The sequence below is a fragment of the Xiphophorus maculatus genome, chromosome 11, assembly GCF_002775205.1.
Source record: "Xiphophorus maculatus strain JP 163 A chromosome 11, X_maculatus-5.0-male, whole genome shotgun sequence".
Lineage (NCBI taxonomy): Eukaryota > Metazoa > Chordata > Actinopteri > Cyprinodontiformes > Poeciliidae > Xiphophorus > Xiphophorus maculatus.
In genome coordinates this window covers 1098976-1116007 of record NC_036453.1, presented here as the reverse complement: position 1 = coordinate 1116007, position 17032 = coordinate 1098976, and the positions used below count along the sequence as shown (strand labels likewise).

The 17032-nt window shown below is 38.4% G+C and overlaps 1 protein-coding gene across 1 annotated transcript in view; it reads right to left on the bottom strand.

Moving 5' to 3' along the window:
• Positions 1–5293: 5293 nt before the first annotated feature.
• Positions 5294–17032, bottom strand: part of crb2 (crumbs 2, cell polarity complex component) — a 29098-nt gene continuing 17359 nt past the window's right edge. The window contains exons 8-13 of the mRNA XM_005807392.2: positions 15618–16156; positions 15063–15228; positions 14036–14897; positions 13210–13314; positions 12664–12790; positions 5294–11458 (exon numbers count right to left, since the gene is read on the bottom strand). Coding sequence (XP_005807449.1) covers positions 11237–11458; positions 12664–12790; positions 13210–13314; positions 14036–14897; positions 15063–15228; positions 15618–16156 — 2021 coding nt within the window. The 3' untranslated portion in view covers positions 5294–11236. The remainder of the gene's footprint in view (positions 11459–12663; positions 12791–13209; positions 13315–14035; positions 14898–15062; positions 15229–15617; positions 16157–17032) is intronic.

Here is a 17032-nt window from a genome sequence, read left to right as displayed (position 1 = left end):
GTAATAATAGATTAAGGAATAAATTGATCACTGATGTCTTGAACAGCAAGGCACAACACACAATCAACTTCTCTCCAACATATGAGTTTATTAACAAAATGATTTCAACCTTCTAGTTAAAATACTCTATTCAGCAAAGTCACAAAACTAGTAACACTTAACTAAACTGCAAAGTAAAAATGATAGAGTGCTGAAAACCAAGAAATTACCAAAAGTAAAATATTAAAATATACATATAAGAGTAGAACCAATAATCAATAAAGCAATATATTGATGGTAAAGTTCAGCATGAATTGTGAAGTGTAGAAGCAAGACTTATTTAAGAATAATTTAGAAATGTGGCTAAATTAATTTATAAGCAATTTGGATTAGGTTGCATCAATATGGGCTGTAGATCAGACACACAAAGCAACATCAAAAAAGATAAGAATTAATCATGAAATAGCTCATAGAATAATATACAGTATTATCACAGTCCAGTATGAATATGTATGCTTAAAGATCAAGATTTTAAAGAGTTAAATCAGCTCTTAAATAATTCAGAATGTGTGTAGAAATCGCAAGAGAGATGAGGAGGAATAAACCAACCAACTTTGTCCTTGGCAAAGAAACTGCTGCTGCTACCTTCAGCTTCACAAATGAAACAATGAATGATATGTACCTCTGGTTGGACTGTGTGATCCTGTAGCTCTGTGTCCGGTCCAGTAACACCTGTTTAGGGTCCGGTCTTTTGCTCGCAGGCCGGCGGCTGTCGGGTTTAGATGCTTTGTGGATAAAAACTGTCTCCACTGCATTGGCATTTGGTTAAGAAAGTAACAATCACTCGTACAAATGAGTCAGTCTTCTGGAGGGAAATGTACAAATATGTCCTTTCAGAAGTTGTGTTCGACTCTGCCACTGCACTCTGCTTTTTTTTTGGTTTATGTGGGAAACAATTCAAACTCACAATGGGTTTTTTTGTTGTTTTTCTATTACAGCATTATCTAAAATTACTCCAGTCAAACACAATTTGATAAGACTAGAAATACCCAAACTATATCTAGAAATTTAACTCAGCCAGTAAACACACTAAAGTTGATATGGTCAGTACTGTAAGTAGGTGTGTCAGAGGCCCTTTACCATTATGTCATCATGTAAATTTGATCTCATATTGATTTAAGAAAAGGTAAAGCTTAAAAAAAAATTATTTGCGAAAGTAAAATATGAGCAAATTGAACAAGTATTATCAGTTGTAATGAAACTTTTGTCAGAAACTCAAAGAAAATACACCTGGAAAAAGGAATAGTAAATGTTTTCAGGGTTTAAGCCACTTGGCTTTGAGACAGCTGGATAATACATCTGCTGTCAGTTCTGACAAGTCTCAGAAACACACACCTCTAATCTCAACCCCCTCACTCCCCTCTTTCTCCACTTCAACCATGAAAAGTGACACCAACACAAATATTAAACATCTTCCAAGGCTTACGTATTCTTTTCTCCAGCACTCCTCCTGCCCCCCAGGACCTCATTCCTCCCCCACCTCTCCTCTCTCCCTCCCATCTTGTCTTGTCCTTGTCTCCTCAGAAGCCCTGGCAGCCGGATCATCTCTGTCTCTTAGTGTCAATTAAAAGTGAAATATCTGCATTTGTCAACATATCATTTGTGGTGTGCCCGTGATGCACTGCTGATTTGTCGTCCAATTCCTGACACTGGGGACGGAATGCCGAGGCGGCAGTCTCCCTCATTAGACCTGTAGCTGGTATCATGATGGCTGACACCACCAGGAAGCTGCACTCCCCGCCATCTTGATGCTAATCCACCAACATAGCACGTCTGTCAGCCTTGTCACTTGCCAGCCAGCTACCCAGTCAGGTAGAGTGAGGGGCGGAGGGTGGGAAGATGCTTCATTCTCCACTTTCTGAGAGCCAGAGATGATATTTAAATTTGTTTGTAAAGCACAGTTTCAGTATATGGAATTTTATGAAGCCATGTGACGCCGAGTGGCCATTTTGGTGTGGTGGAAATTGTAAACTGCATGAACTCTCTTTCACCAGCAGAGCTATGGTAGTGAATGAGGCCTGGTGGCGAGGCTGTCTGACTGTGAGACAACATTACATAACATTTAAATAGAAGGCTGGATCCAAGTGTTGGAAATGGAAAAGCAATGTAAGAAAGATTCCGCTTATGGACGGTAAAAAGCATATTCTGACTTCTTCCAGACATGATCTTAGTATAAAAAAGATAGGGAAAGAGGGATGTTACATATTTGCTAGAGGGCTATTTGTCACAGTTTGCCAAAGTTAAACCTATAAAAGGGTACCTTTCTTCAAATACAAGTTTTTATTATTATTACTTTATTTCCCCTTGTCTGATGCTAATATTTTTAAACATCTGCATCTTTCTGGCCTTTTGTTTGTGGGAACTTTGCATCTGTGTTCATGTGCTTGCAAATATTTGCAGACCCCGAGAGTACGAACTGGCACTTCTAATTTTAATTAAGTTAAAACTACAGTAAATGATATTATAGTTAATAAATATAATTTGATACATTTCAGCGAATAAATAAATGTAATTAAGGGGGCACTGTTATGTAGTTTCTAGGCACATGAGTTTATATTTTCCATGCACCTTCAGAGACACATAAAGACAGCTATAAAGTTGGTCTTCTATCACCTGAAGAACATGTCCAGGATTAAAGGACTGACATCCCAGCAAGAACTAGAGAAACTCATATGTGTTTATCTGTAGTTGCATTGACTACACTGACTCCCTGCAGCTCAGAGAATATACTTTAAAATAGTTGTTAATTTATAAATTACTGAATACATTGGGATATACAGTATAAAACATATTCATTAAGTTTAATACACAAAATAATTCCCAGAAATTGAGATTTCATCCGATCAGTTCTGCCTGTTTTGAGCTCATTAAGGAATGCGCTGTTTTAGAGCTACATCACAATTATGCAAATGAGCTTCTGCTGGCCACGCCCTGCTTAAATTAGAACCTCAAACTGAAAATGTCTACAAGTAAACGCACCGTGGTCCAACCGTAACCATCTTTGACTCCAAAGAAGACGTGCAGCTTCCTGAACAACCATCAATCCAACCACTGAAGGATAAAACGCTGCATATTTATATCATTAGTTCAAACTGAGGATTCTTCTTTGCTTTCAAGGCAGTGTGCCAAGAAGTGAAGTCGAGCAGCTGATGTCAGCACAATAATTCAGCACAAAGACCATTTCTTCTCTAAATGCAACTTATTTTATATATTTGCGAGGTTAGAGGAGAGGCAGTTCTCTGAACATGGACAGGGACATCACTAGCAAAACTAAAACGAAGGCACACAGCTCTGTTCTATATGACTGGGAGAAAATGCATGGACACATGCTCTGTATTATACTTGTCCTGCAGCCATTGTGCAGGACATCAGCTGCCCCTGCGGCTGTATGACTGTAGGCATTGTGTGTACCTTGAGAGTTTCCTTTAAGTAAAAAAATTATATATATATTTTAAATTATTGGATTTTTTTGTTATCTAACCTTCTTTATTGTTAAAGTTGTTGAGAAACAGAAAAGGTCTTTTGTGCCACAGCATCCTGTACACAGCCCACATCTGCATCTGTGGGGGTGGCCACATGTCCATCCTGAACCTAAATCTTATTGGTCTGTTTATTTTTGTTTATTTGGTGGCTTGGTGATCTTTCTGTAAGCTAAAGGTGACTGTGCAGTGAAACTAAAAATGAGTAACCCTGGCTGAGCTTGTACTTTAAGGGGTCGCCAGTTTACAAGCTTTTTTTTTTTTTTTTTTTGTGGTTTTGGGAAGTGAAGAACTGACAGGACACCGCCACCGCTTCTCTACTGAACGTCCATAACATCTGCTGGGCTCTTCTGACCGTCAAATTGAACAGATAAATCCAGTCTAAACATTTGCCAAAAAGATTATTGATTAACTAACATTGTTGCTTCACCTTCTCCAAAAGTCTCAATGACTCTGAAATATACTTAGATAAGAGCAGGGCAGTTGCCTTCTTTTTTAAATCCACTAGATCCAGTGTCTGTAACTTGGAAATAATTTTGGATTATGACATTTCTCTTGATTTAAAGCTCTGAAAAACATTATCAGTGCTTTAATAGTAAAACTCCCAAAGCAAGACGTCCATCTGATGTTTTACCCAAAAGTACAGATGTGGCTCAAATATTCAAAAAAGTTGGATTGACTGATAGGAAAAATAAATTTTTATCCAAGTGGTTGACAGGGTAAAGTTTGATCAAAAGAAAGGATACCAAATGTACAGCCAGACAAAATTGAACTCACTGTTCCAGCACTTACAGAGTTAAGAGAATTAGATGCACTTTTAACACCGTTATAAGTTTCTTCTTTTTTCCCCACTGTGTTTTTCTCAAAACACATCCTCTCTACCACACCATCCTATTTCTGTCCCACTCAGTTAATATAAGAGTACATTCCTTTGTGCATCCGAGACTCCCATCCAGAGTGTCTGCTGGTTTTGGATTGGCTACTGATAGCTCATCTAATAGATCAAGCATCACCCTCATCCTCCCTTAACCCATTACGTGGGAGTGGAGGAGTCTGGAATGCTGACATGAAAGTCGGATGGCAAATTCCACTTACCTGAAGGCAGCACTGCTTCACTTTAAAACTTCATGCAGTTCATTTCCTATCCTATCCGTTAGCATTACCAAAATCATTGCTATTTGTTAAATTCAACAATTTTAAGATAATTGCTTTACCTTTCTTCAAATAAACAAGTTTCCATATGTTACCATATTATTTGGTAGAATTTCCCCCCTAACGTGTATGACTTGGGTCACACATTTTGACTCCTTCAACAAGCTTCTCACAGTTAAATCCTGAAGGTTTGGCTCATTCCTTCTGACAGAACTTTGTCAAACGCCATGTGCTAACATACCGGTCTAAATCTGCCTCCAAAATTGAAGAAATTCTGAGATCATGTATATTTCTGGATAATGTTCATTTCTCATGATGTTATTCATTATCAAAAGTCCACAAGTCCTGAATTCCTCTTTCTTTTTCTTGTGGAGTAATAGCTTTGTCCTCTATATTTGGTGTATTCCCAGAATGCTTAAGGCACAGAAGTGTTATTTGCCATATTCTTGTTTTCTGTCCTTTTAAGGACCAAAAGACATTTATCTTAAGTCACGTTATGTTTGACTGAACTAAAAGTGTGACATTTTTACTATTTTAGAAGATAAAAGCATTAATATTTGTTAAATTCACTTTTTGTTTTTTTTACTTGAACTGTGAAAACACAAATAAAAACACACATATGTGCTTGACAACCATATGGCTCTATTTACACAAACATAAAACATATATAGAAACTATCAATGTTAAGCATATGCATCTTCACATAGACAGATTCAGTCAGTGCATATGAAGAGTTGTCTTCCAGAAGGACATCTTTGAACACATTGGGCATGACATCAGATCAACACATACAAATTCAAAGCCAAAGAAACATTAACACATGTAGGCTGAGTTAAAATCAGTGAAATTGGAGGCTCTGGCTGCACAGCTTCAGGGAACTATTATTTCCTCTATTGCATAAAAGTGAAACTAGTAGGAACTGTTTCATAGAAACTTCATTTTTACCAAAGCTGAGCATATTACAAGTTTAAATGATTCCGTGCATGATCACAACCATTCTGAAAATACATGCATTTACCTTTTGAATAACAGTGTAAAATAACATGTTGTCAATATTGTAAGACCTTAGTAGTGCTAAGTCTGCTTCAGTCTGCCAGTCAATCTAAACACAGAGCATCCATACAGCATCATGGGACACATCAGTGTCATGGATTCAGAAAGCATCAAGGCACATATCAGTGTTGCACCATGAACATATATGTTTTCCTATTTTCAAATTTTATATTGTTATTTCATCAGTACAGGATTGAGATTTGTAGACATCAGTTGACTTGATAAAATTAGCCTAACAATTACTTTTGCAAAATAAGCAAACACAGATTTATGTCAGTAATAGATAGCAAATTACTCTCAAAATTTGACATTAATAATAATTTGAAGTTTGTTTCTCTGTATTCCCTTTTTGGCTTCTGATTGCTGGTTGCCTGATCCGGTTAAAATGCAACACCTCCTGATGATTTTCCACAGTTAAACCGCAACTATAAAAACTAATATGCAACCATAGATTATGGGAGTTATAGATGCTCAGCAATGTTAAAAAGAAACTGAGTGATAGAGAAAAAAACTCAGCAGCAAAATACAGTTTGGCCTGACTGTACATATATTACATGAATACATACAGTATTTACTTTGTAGCAAGAAATCATCTAGACATAAAAAATACATTAAACACCTCAATTCCAACCATCTTCCCTTTTGCAAAAGACGGATTGAACAGGAAATGTAAAAAAAAAAACAGCAACATATCCTTTCATCTGTAGATTCAACAGCATTTTCTCTTTTTAACCAAACTTTTGGCATTTTGCTTCATTCTGTCTAAAACTACTCCCATATGCAGTCATCTTATGTCACATTTAATTCATGTAAAACATCATTTACATGAACAACTTCAAAAACTAGACGTTTGTATGATAAAACACAGTCCAGTGCCTTTAGATTGCTTTGTTAACACCTGGGTTCACCAGCCACAGTGCTGCTCTTACTTCATCCTGTCACACATAATTCTGCAGTTTGTTTTTCCATCATTTTATAAGGAACTTCTTCTTCAGAAACTAATTATCCATGACATAAGATGAGGGCAGTGTATTAGAGTGACTTGATGTCAGATAAGCACCTTTCAGTATTGCAAAAGCAACTCTTTGAATGATTTTGAGAAATTAGCAGCACCAGAGAACAGAAGGAAAAGGCAAGCAAGTTTTGGGGTTTTTCTGGGTACAGAGACGTACAGGAGCATGTTGGAATCATTAATATTCCCAAGTAGCTAACATAATTCATCTTGCACTAATACAATGCCTGTCAAAAAGTAAAGAGAACATTATGACACATTTTTTTCTTTTTTTTCATTTTTTAGAAATGTAAAGTATTAAAAGTAGTCAGTATCTGACCTGGAGGAGGCAGCGGTCAGTTTGTCCTCAGTTTGAACAAACAAACCAATGCTATGAGCAGGACCAAATCAAAGCCAGGTCTCAACATCTAAAGTATTTCCTAATTCAGCAGTATTAGAAAATACATTTCATCTGTTTTTAAAAGAAAAGTTTAGCTTTTCACACATTTTTCAACCAATTAACCCACCAAAGTTTGGCTGCAATTTTAAGCCCTTGCAAAATGAAAGTTCAACAAACCTCCCAGTGACTGAAGCAGAATATCTTCCTGCTGCACTTTTAATAAGCCACAAGCTACTTATGAAGTTGTTTTTCTTCACCTTACCTGTTGTTGTTGTATTTTTATGGATCGGATGAAAGCAATAACGCATAAATCATCTGTCAGATTTCAAAGTGACAAGGTGCAAAATTACCATATAAAATATTTGTTCAGTCTGTATGGCAGTCCAGCATGTTTTGACATTGATCATATTCCTAGCTGGTTCTCCAAACCCAGGTTTCCCAGTTCACTGTAAGGAAGATTAGACCTAAGACTGAGCCCTGTTGCATCCCTCACACCGCTGCCTTTTCTCAGCTCTGTGTTTTGTAACAGCTTCCTGATCACATTCCTCTCATGCAGTGGAAGGCTGTCTGGTTCTTCAAATGGATTGTTTTGTCAGAGGCACGCTTCAAAGTGTCCACTGTCATTACATTTAGTAATGTGGTTTAGTTTGTCATGGCATTACCACACCACAACAATTATTCTTTATTAAAGCAGATTATTTTTCCTACATAAGCAGCCTATTTGCAATTGATAACAGTGTTTTATGCCTAATCAACAGTAGATATATTGGACAAGGCCATGCCAGTTGTTTCCGGTTAAAATGCAACACCTCCTGATGATTTTCCACAGTTAAACCGCAACTATAAAAACTAATATGCAACCATAGATTATGGGAGTTATAGATGCTCAGCAATGTTAAAAAGAAACTGAGTGATAGAGAAAAAAACTCAGCAGCAAAATACAGTTTGGCCTGACTGTACATATATTACATGAATACATACAGTATTTACTTTGTAGCAAGAAATCATCTAGACATAAAAAATACATTAAACACCTCAATTCCAACCATCTTCCCTTTTGCAAAAGACGGATTGAACAGGAAATGTAAAAAAAAAAACAGCAACATATCCTTTCATCTGTAGATTCAACAGCATTTTCTCTTTTTAACCAAACTTTTGGCATTTTGCTTCATTCTGTCTAAAACTACTCCCATATGCAGTCATCTTATGTCACATTTAATTCATGTAAAACATCATTTACATGAACAACTTCAAAAACTAGACGTTTGTATGATAAAACACAGTCCAGTGCCTTTAGATTGCTTTGTTAACACCTGGGTTCACCAGCCACAGTGCTGCTCTTACTTCATCCTGTCACACATAATTCTGCAGTTTGTTTTTCCATCATTTTATAAGGAACTTCTTCTTCAGAAACTAATTATCCATGACATAAGATGAGGGCAGTGTATTAGAGTGACTTGATGTCAGATAAGCACCTTTCAGTATTGCAAAAGCAACTCTTTGAATGATTTTGAGAAATTAGCAGCACCAGAGAACAGAAGGAAAAGGCAAGCAAGTTTTGGGGTTTTTCTGGGTACAGAGACGTACAGGAGCATGTTGGAATCATTAATATTCCCAAGTAGCTAACATAATTCATCTTGCACTAATACAATGCCTGTCAAAAAGTAAAGAGAACATTATGACACATTTTTTTCTTTTTTTTCATTTTTTAGAAATGTAAAGTATTAAAAGTAGTCAGTATCTGACCTGGAGGAGGCAGCGGTCAGTTTGTCCTCAGTTTGAACAAACAAACCAATGCTATGAGCAGGACCAAATCAAAGCCAGGTCTCAACATCTAAAGTATTTCCTAATTCAGCAGTATTAGAAAATACATTTCATCTGTTTTTAAAAGAAAAGTTTAGCTTTTCACACATTTTTCAACCAATTAACCCACCAAAGTTTGGCTGCAATTTTAAGCCCTTGCAAAATGAAAGTTCAACAAACCTCCCAGTGACTGAAGCAGAATATCTTCCTGCTGCACTTTTAATAAGCCACAAGCTACTTATGAAGTTGTTTTTCTTCACCTTACCTGTTGTTGTTGTATTTTTATGGATCGGATGAAAGCAATAACGCATAAATCATCTGTCAGATTTCAAAGTGACAAGGTGCAAAATTACCATATAAAATATTTGTTCAGTCTGTATGGCAGTCCAGCATGTTTTGACATTGATCATATTCCTAGCTGGTTCTCCAAACCCAGGTTTCCCAGTTCACTGTAAGGAAGATTAGACCTAAGACTGAGCCCTGTTGCATCCCTCACACCGCTGCCTTTTCTCAGCTCTGTGTTTTGTAACAGCTTCCTGATCACATTCCTCTCATGCAGTGGAAGGCTGTCTGGTTCTTCAAATGGATTGTTTTGTCAGAGGCACGCTTCAAAGTGTCCACTGTCATTACATTTAGTAATGTGGTTTAGTTTGTCATGGCATTACCACACCACAACAATTATTCTTTATTAAAGCAGATTATTTTTCCTACATAAGCAGCCTATTTGCAATTGATAACAGTGTTTTATGCCTAATCAACAGTAGATATATTGGACAAGGCCATGCCAGTTGTTTCCCTATTATGAAGTCGTCATGAACAATGTTCGCACATCAAATTGTTGAACACACAAACGTAGACAACTATAATTTGATTAAACTTAATATCCCCTTTTGGAGCATTTTCTGACACACTGACCACAGCAACAGCATTTTTAAATAAATACTTCAAATATGAAAACATAGAAAAAGGTTCAGTGACTTCAACTTGAGCAGTTTAGACGAACATATAACCCAAAACACAAAAATGAGGACAAATACTCAAAGTAAGTAGAATAAGAATAATAGGTAGCACAGTTAGCCTATTGAGCCCTACAGTGTTTACTAAATAAATAATACAGCTGACGATGTCCCAGTCCAATCCCAGGTATCGCCTCAGGATCCGTTTCACATGTTCAGTGTGCCTGGTGTTTGTTTGCCTGTCATTTCGCCTTAGTTGCATTCTGCATAGTAACTTTTTTGATTATCACTGCAGATTTTCTTGAGTCTCTTAAAGCTGTATTATGGTTTCTGTGTAATTTTGGGGGAGAAAATGTTTAGAATCTAAATATCTTTTGATGCTTTTTGCCCATTTTGTGTCATGTGATCTTCTTCGTGTGCTAAGTTCAGGAAAGTTTCAGTGCTGTAGACAGAAACACCTGTCTGCAGTTTCTGAAGCAGGAGAAGTGTATTCTGAATTATCTCTATTGACTGAAACTGCAACAAAATGCACTGTGAGCTAATTTATAGAGTGATAACGGTGACCAACGATGCTAATGTTAGCCAGTCATTGCAGCAACGCAGTCCACTGAACTGAGTTTATTGAAGACAGATGCATGTGTCTTCAATGCACGTTATTTAGATGTACGCATATATAACTTTACATTTCCAGGTTTTCACTTTGTTTTACATTGTTAACCTGTGTTAGAGCATCACAGAGTAAATCCATCCAGTTATCTTAACCAGATGGGGCCTGGGCTGACACCTGTTCTTAAATGATTGGGACATCCCTACATGCCGCAGTAAGACTTTGTCTTTCCAAGCCTGGGTGGATGTCCATTCAGGCTTGGAAAGATATTTCAATTGTGAGGCAAAGTTCTACCACATGCACTGTAAAATCATTCACACAGAATGATTTTATCCTCAAAGCTTTAGGCAAAATATCTCATCTGAAAAAAAAAGAAAAGAAGGATGAGTTGGCCGGGTACAAGAAAATAGTTAAAAAGTTTAAAATGATTTTGCTTGTCAAAAAAAGCTGCCAGGACTTGTCAGTTAAATAGACTGTTGTGCAAATTTCACATTATGTAAAATACATGGAGAAACTTATTTCCCCTCAACAGCCACATTCCTCATTCTTCTTTGTCATCGTTGGAATCAGCAGAAAAAGGTTTTTCCTTTGTTAACCATTTAATGACGAATCCAGTGTCACTAGTTACTCCAGGCAGTTTATGACATCTTCTACTGTCTCTTATTAGTTGTTAAAGCAGTATGATACTGCTAAATATTTTCCTGGGCTTGATATGCATCCTTTGGATGTAAGATAGTGAGGTGGGAATGTAAGGCTTTAGATCAGCCTCTCCTCTGGTGGCACTTTGAGCACACTGCCCATTTCCAGCCTGGCACCGGCCACCTCCTGACAGCTGGGGCTGTACGTACCCTCCGACTGCCGCTTCTTCCTTGCTGTCATGATCAGGAAAAACACAGTCAGGATGGCTAACAGCACACATAGGGTGGTCAGGGGGATGGTGACTGCCAGCCAGGGAACTCTTTCCTTATGCTCTCCTTTCTGCAAGAACAGCACAGAGTAATATTTAGAACTAGTTAAATGGATTTCAGCTCTAACTTTCATCTGCAGGTGGCAGTTTTAATAAGTAAGTGTTTGTGAAAGTTTATCCTAGTCAACCAATGTTTCGATCAGAGTAGCAAGAATAGCTTTGTTACACAGTCCGAGCAGATATTGTTAATCTTCCAGTTCAGGTGATACCTGCTTTTCCTCCAAACGTAAACAGTTCATAATGACTATTTACAGTCACTATGACTTTAGTCATGACTTTAGTGTCATCAGACATGACCCTAACAATTAATGTTTTTGTGCTTGTGTGGATTTCTAAACTACAATCTGGCTTTAGATGTTTATTGTGAAGTAAAGACTTCTTCTGCACTGACTGAAAGGCCTTTCAACACACGGTGATAAAGGAGCTGTTCTCATGTACCGCCATGCTGTGGCATTGCAGAAAAAACCACTGTAGCACTTCAACAGGCAGCAATTTGCACAATATTGTCTGCAGCTAGACGTGCTGCATAGAACGACACTACCAAATGCCACACAGGGAAAAGCTCACTAGCTAGCCAGCCAGGTAGCATAACAGTCTGTTACATAACAGCTATGAGAGTCTCTATCGCAATGGTAAGCCCACATCTCAGCAGAAAACATGTCTTGGTATACCTATAATGTTTGCTATCATGGTTGTCAGCTTTGACCTCAGGCACCAGTAGCACCAGTGGAACAGTTAAAGTCAAAGAGTCAGTCATCACTTAAAAAGGCATATTCTCAAAGCACTGCATATGACTGCAAAAGCAAACGGTGGAGTGACATTACGAACACATTAACAATTCACCTATTCAAACAGGTGGAATAATGGGTTCAGAACAAAGATTGATGGACTCAAGGTGTGCTGTCCAAACATTATACCAAGAACACAACTGGAAATGGAGCTATGTGCAATCACACACTTTTCAAGTATTTATAATGTTATAATGTTCATTTCTAATGTTTATAGAACCATCTTATAATACTTTGTTTTGAAAAGGAAGCAGTGTTAGAGTTTCATAACTCTGCACTTGATGGAGGTTGAGGTACTGTGTCTTTAAGCAAGATCTTTATTCAAAGCAACTTTAGACATGATCCTTAGCCGGGTATGTCAAAATTTTAAACTTCAGTCTCTGAACATAAATGAAAATTATTCAGTTTGCAGAATGCATCCAACTTACATTGCTCTCACAGAGCTTGCCACTGAAGCCTGGGACACAAACACACTGGAAGTGGTTGAGTCGGTTCAGACAGGTGGCTCCATTTTGACACGGACTGGACTCGCATTCATCTATTTCCGTCTCGCACCTGAAACACATCAGAAGGTTTTTGCAAAATGCTGACTGACAGGGTGGAGGCTAACACACACACACCCACACACACACCCCCAACATGCCTACACGCTTTTTTATTTGCATGCTATCTTTGTGGAGACTTTCCACTGACTTCCATTCATTTCTACAGCCTAAGCTTTACCAGAAGCTAAACCTAACGCTTAACCAAAAACAGCATTTCCCTTTGTGGGGACCAGGCTTTGGGCCCACAAGGAGGAGTGAGTCCCCACAGTGTGTCAGAAAAATAGACCCCACAATGTAATATGGGTCAGAAAAATTGTCCCCACGATGCATCAAATATGTGGTACACACTCCTTAAACTGGCATATATCAGAAAAACACTGTGCTAAGTGGTGAGTGTGCAGTTAGATATGTATAGTATGAAGGTCTTACCTGACGCCAGTGTATCCAGGTTTGCAGGTGCAGTTGCCTCCTATGCAGACCCCACCATTGAGACAATCCTTGCTTGCATCACAAGCTACTGGAGGGAAACGCCATCTGTTAGAAATGTACAAATGCACAATTTATTTCCAATGACACTTTAGTAAATATGAAAACACATTTTTTCTTCACCAACAAATTTGTTGGACAATATCAAAAAATAATGGAAACTACAATCACTTGGCAAGCTATAAATAGATCACTAGTTCAACATGGCCATTCTATAGTATAAACACTAAAACTTCATATTTATGGATGATTCAGAGTGGCTAATTGTTCTAACATGCTATCCAAATGCCTGATGGTATGATAGTATCCACAAATCAAGGATGGACAGTCATAGTAGTTCGGCAGGCTAAAGTGGCTTTAACCTGATGTGGGCTATACCTAATAAAGTGGCAGTGAGCAAGTGCAGTGTGATGTTGTGTCATAGTTCTATTTTATAGCTTAAGAAGACTAATAGTATTTAGCTGCATGTATACATGTTTCTTTCACACGCATTTACATATTTCTCAATTTCAGACATGAGAAAACAACAATAAGCCAGTATTAGCCCAAAACATGAAATAAATATTGTATAAATGCTGATTTAAGCTGTATAAGTAAAATTAAATGAGATATGAAGAATTTGTAGAGCAACTGATTTTCCTGTGGCTGTTGTATGGTTAGCACAACATCTACATGCAGGATTCAGAATGTAATAGTGGATTTTTTACCATTAACTGAGTCAATATGCAGATACTGTATCTCTAAATGTTACATTAAATAGTGTACTCACTGGCAGCGTGTGCCTTTGTACCCAGGAGGACATGAACATGAATGAGTGCCAGTAATTTCTTCACAGACTCCTCCGTTAACACAGCTGAACTCTAGACAGTTATCCACTTCATTCTGGCAGTTGATCCCATCATATCCAGGATCACATGTACACTGGTAGTCTGCCATGAGGTCTGTACAGGAACCATAGACACAGGGAGCTGAAGAGCACTCGTTTATCTCCTTCTCACACAGGTTGCCTTCCCATCCAGGGCTACAGCTGCAGTTAAACTCGTTAAACTGGTCCTGACAGAGTCCCTGGTTAAGGCAGGGCTGGGATTCACAAACTGGTGCACCTTGACATCCAATGATTGGCTGAAGTCCACTGATCATGGAGAACTGGCTTCGCTGAGGGGCATCTGGTACCTTTTGAAGAGGCAGATAGACGCCACCTATTCTCACTTCCCGTAAACAACCAGTGTAGTTTTCTGCCAGCCAAACTTTGCTGTTATTCATGAAGTTGAGATATCCTCCAACGCCAAAGCTGCCACCAGCTTTCTGCCCATCCACTGTGAGGTGCCAACGAGACACTGGAAAGAGAGGGTTGACCATACTGAGCTGGATCTGGTGCCATGCCCCGTCTGCAATGGTCCTGTCACTCATGAAGGCCAGCAGTTCTTCACCTGGCCCACTATCCAGCTTGACCAGCAGGCTGGAGTTTAATAAACCCAAACAAAAAACCTCTTCTCTGCCTTCAGAACGCAACAAGATCCCATTTTCATCCCTTGTCCGTATGGCCATGGTGATGTTGGTCACAGGATTCAGCAGGGAGCCATTGGCAACAAACTGAAGAGAATTGTCCTGAAACACAGCTTCTGTCAAACCTGTAAGAAAACCACATGTTGCTAGCAAGTCAGTTCACAGGTTCTTTCGAAAAAGATCTTTGCAAATGTGTTCCAAATAAATGTATTAATAAAATCAGCCATGTGGTGTTTTTAAGACAACATGGTTGATTTAATAGGTAACAGGAGAAAAATATCGCTTCTCACATTCGTAACCATCTGTTAGACCCGCACAGATTGCTCCCTCAAAACATGGCTTCTCAATGCACCACAGGCGGGTTTCACAGAGCCGGCCCGAGAAGTTACTGGGGCACACACACGTGAAGTCATTCCAAGTGACCTGACATTGTCCGTTATTTAAACAGGGGTTATCCTGTGAACAGAACACAGATTGAGGGATTAAATGATCAGCAGTAGAATCTCTCACCTGTTGAACCTACCTCAGTAAAAGCTGTGCAAGGGATTAAATGGTGACTTTCAGATCAAAGGATATCACATTCAACCACAGTCATTGGGGTAAAATGAAATGTAACACATTGAGTCAAAAGGGCCCATACACGATTTGCAAAGCACAAGATTTCAAGTTAAATAATAGCAGGTGGAGATTCAGTGTTTGTATATGCATCTGTACTCAACCATAAAAAGAAGGGAACAATCAGGAATTAACATATAATAAAGTAATATTATCTCAATGTTGTTCATCCCCTGTTTGTTGTGGAGTTTAGATAGTCTTTAAAATAGACAGCATTGCTTCTCTTTTACCTTACATGTGTCGTCACTGTGACAGCCTGGCAGCACATTCACCGTGGTGAACTGGTAAAGCTCCAAACCCTCCAGATGATCCCCAGGACTCATTTGTTTGTCATCCAGCTGAATGTCCTGAAGGCAGCCCTTGAAGTTTCCACCCCAGGCATTCATGTTCCTGCCTGCAGGGAGCCCTCCAACAAATGCCACATCTCCTGCTTCTACGCTCAGGTTGCCTAAGGCACGGTGGTTCCCCGCTTTAGGAAAAACCACATGGCCATTGATAATCTTTATGGTCACTAAATGGTTCTTTCCATCAGTGACTTGCTTAGCCTCAGACAGCAGAGTTGTGTGAGGACTGTAGATGGCAACAGTGCTTTCCTTCAGATAGACCGTCAGATAGGACTTTCCCTCTCGGTGGAACTGCAGGAGCAGGCCGCTGTGTTTTAGAGATCGCATTAAAAAGGAAATGGTGAAGTTTTCTCCATGGCTGTTTGAAATGTTGATAAAAGAGTAGCTGCTGGTGTTCTCATAGCCAAAGGTCAATGACTGGTATTCTGAGTTGGGAGGGGAAAAAAGAAAAGTGCAACTATATTATTTCAAAATATTGGCAAACTGACCACATATATAAATTGGACAAGCAAAACACCTAAAAGGTTCCACAGTTTGCATTGTATAGTTTCAGTTGTTTTGATCAGGAATGTCACCATAATTCTGGGTTTTCAGTTATGGATTTGAATGTTTGTTTCAGGATGTAAAGATCACACAACATACAACTGTAATGATTTAAAGAAACAAGAATTTGACTATATTCTGGATTTCCCCATCTGATATAGGGTCAAAATTATACATAGAGGTTCAAATATATACATTCTCAATAGTTAACATCCTTTAGGAGGTTATGCCACAGCCACATGGTTTTTGCAGCCATCAACAAGATTCTGCAAAGAATTATGACTGGATATTTGGCAGACATGCCCTAAAGCTGTAACCATTCAAAAACTGGCTCTAGTGTGAGAGATTTTACAGTGGAAACAGAAAATTGTTTGATTTGAAAGCATGAAACATCCTGGTGTTCATGGTCAACAACTCAGGAATCACAAAGAGTCAAATAAATTGTTTAAATAAAAGAAATCAGAATGGCAATGATGAGTGTTTGTAAATTTCTGTCTGAAACTGTGTATAACTTTAGAACAGCAAAGGCATCTGGGTCATTAGGAAGTAAAAAGCACCAATCACTTTAAATTTGACTGGGAAAAGCTTTAAGAAAAAGAAAAATGATCCATGCAGATGCATGTTTCAGTTCGTACATCTGCCTTTGTGTACAAACCTCCAACAAATACTCACTATTCTAGCTACAGGTAAGTCATCCAACAAACCATGCACATTATTTTCATTAATAAGACAAGTCTTTTTAGATATGTGAACTATTA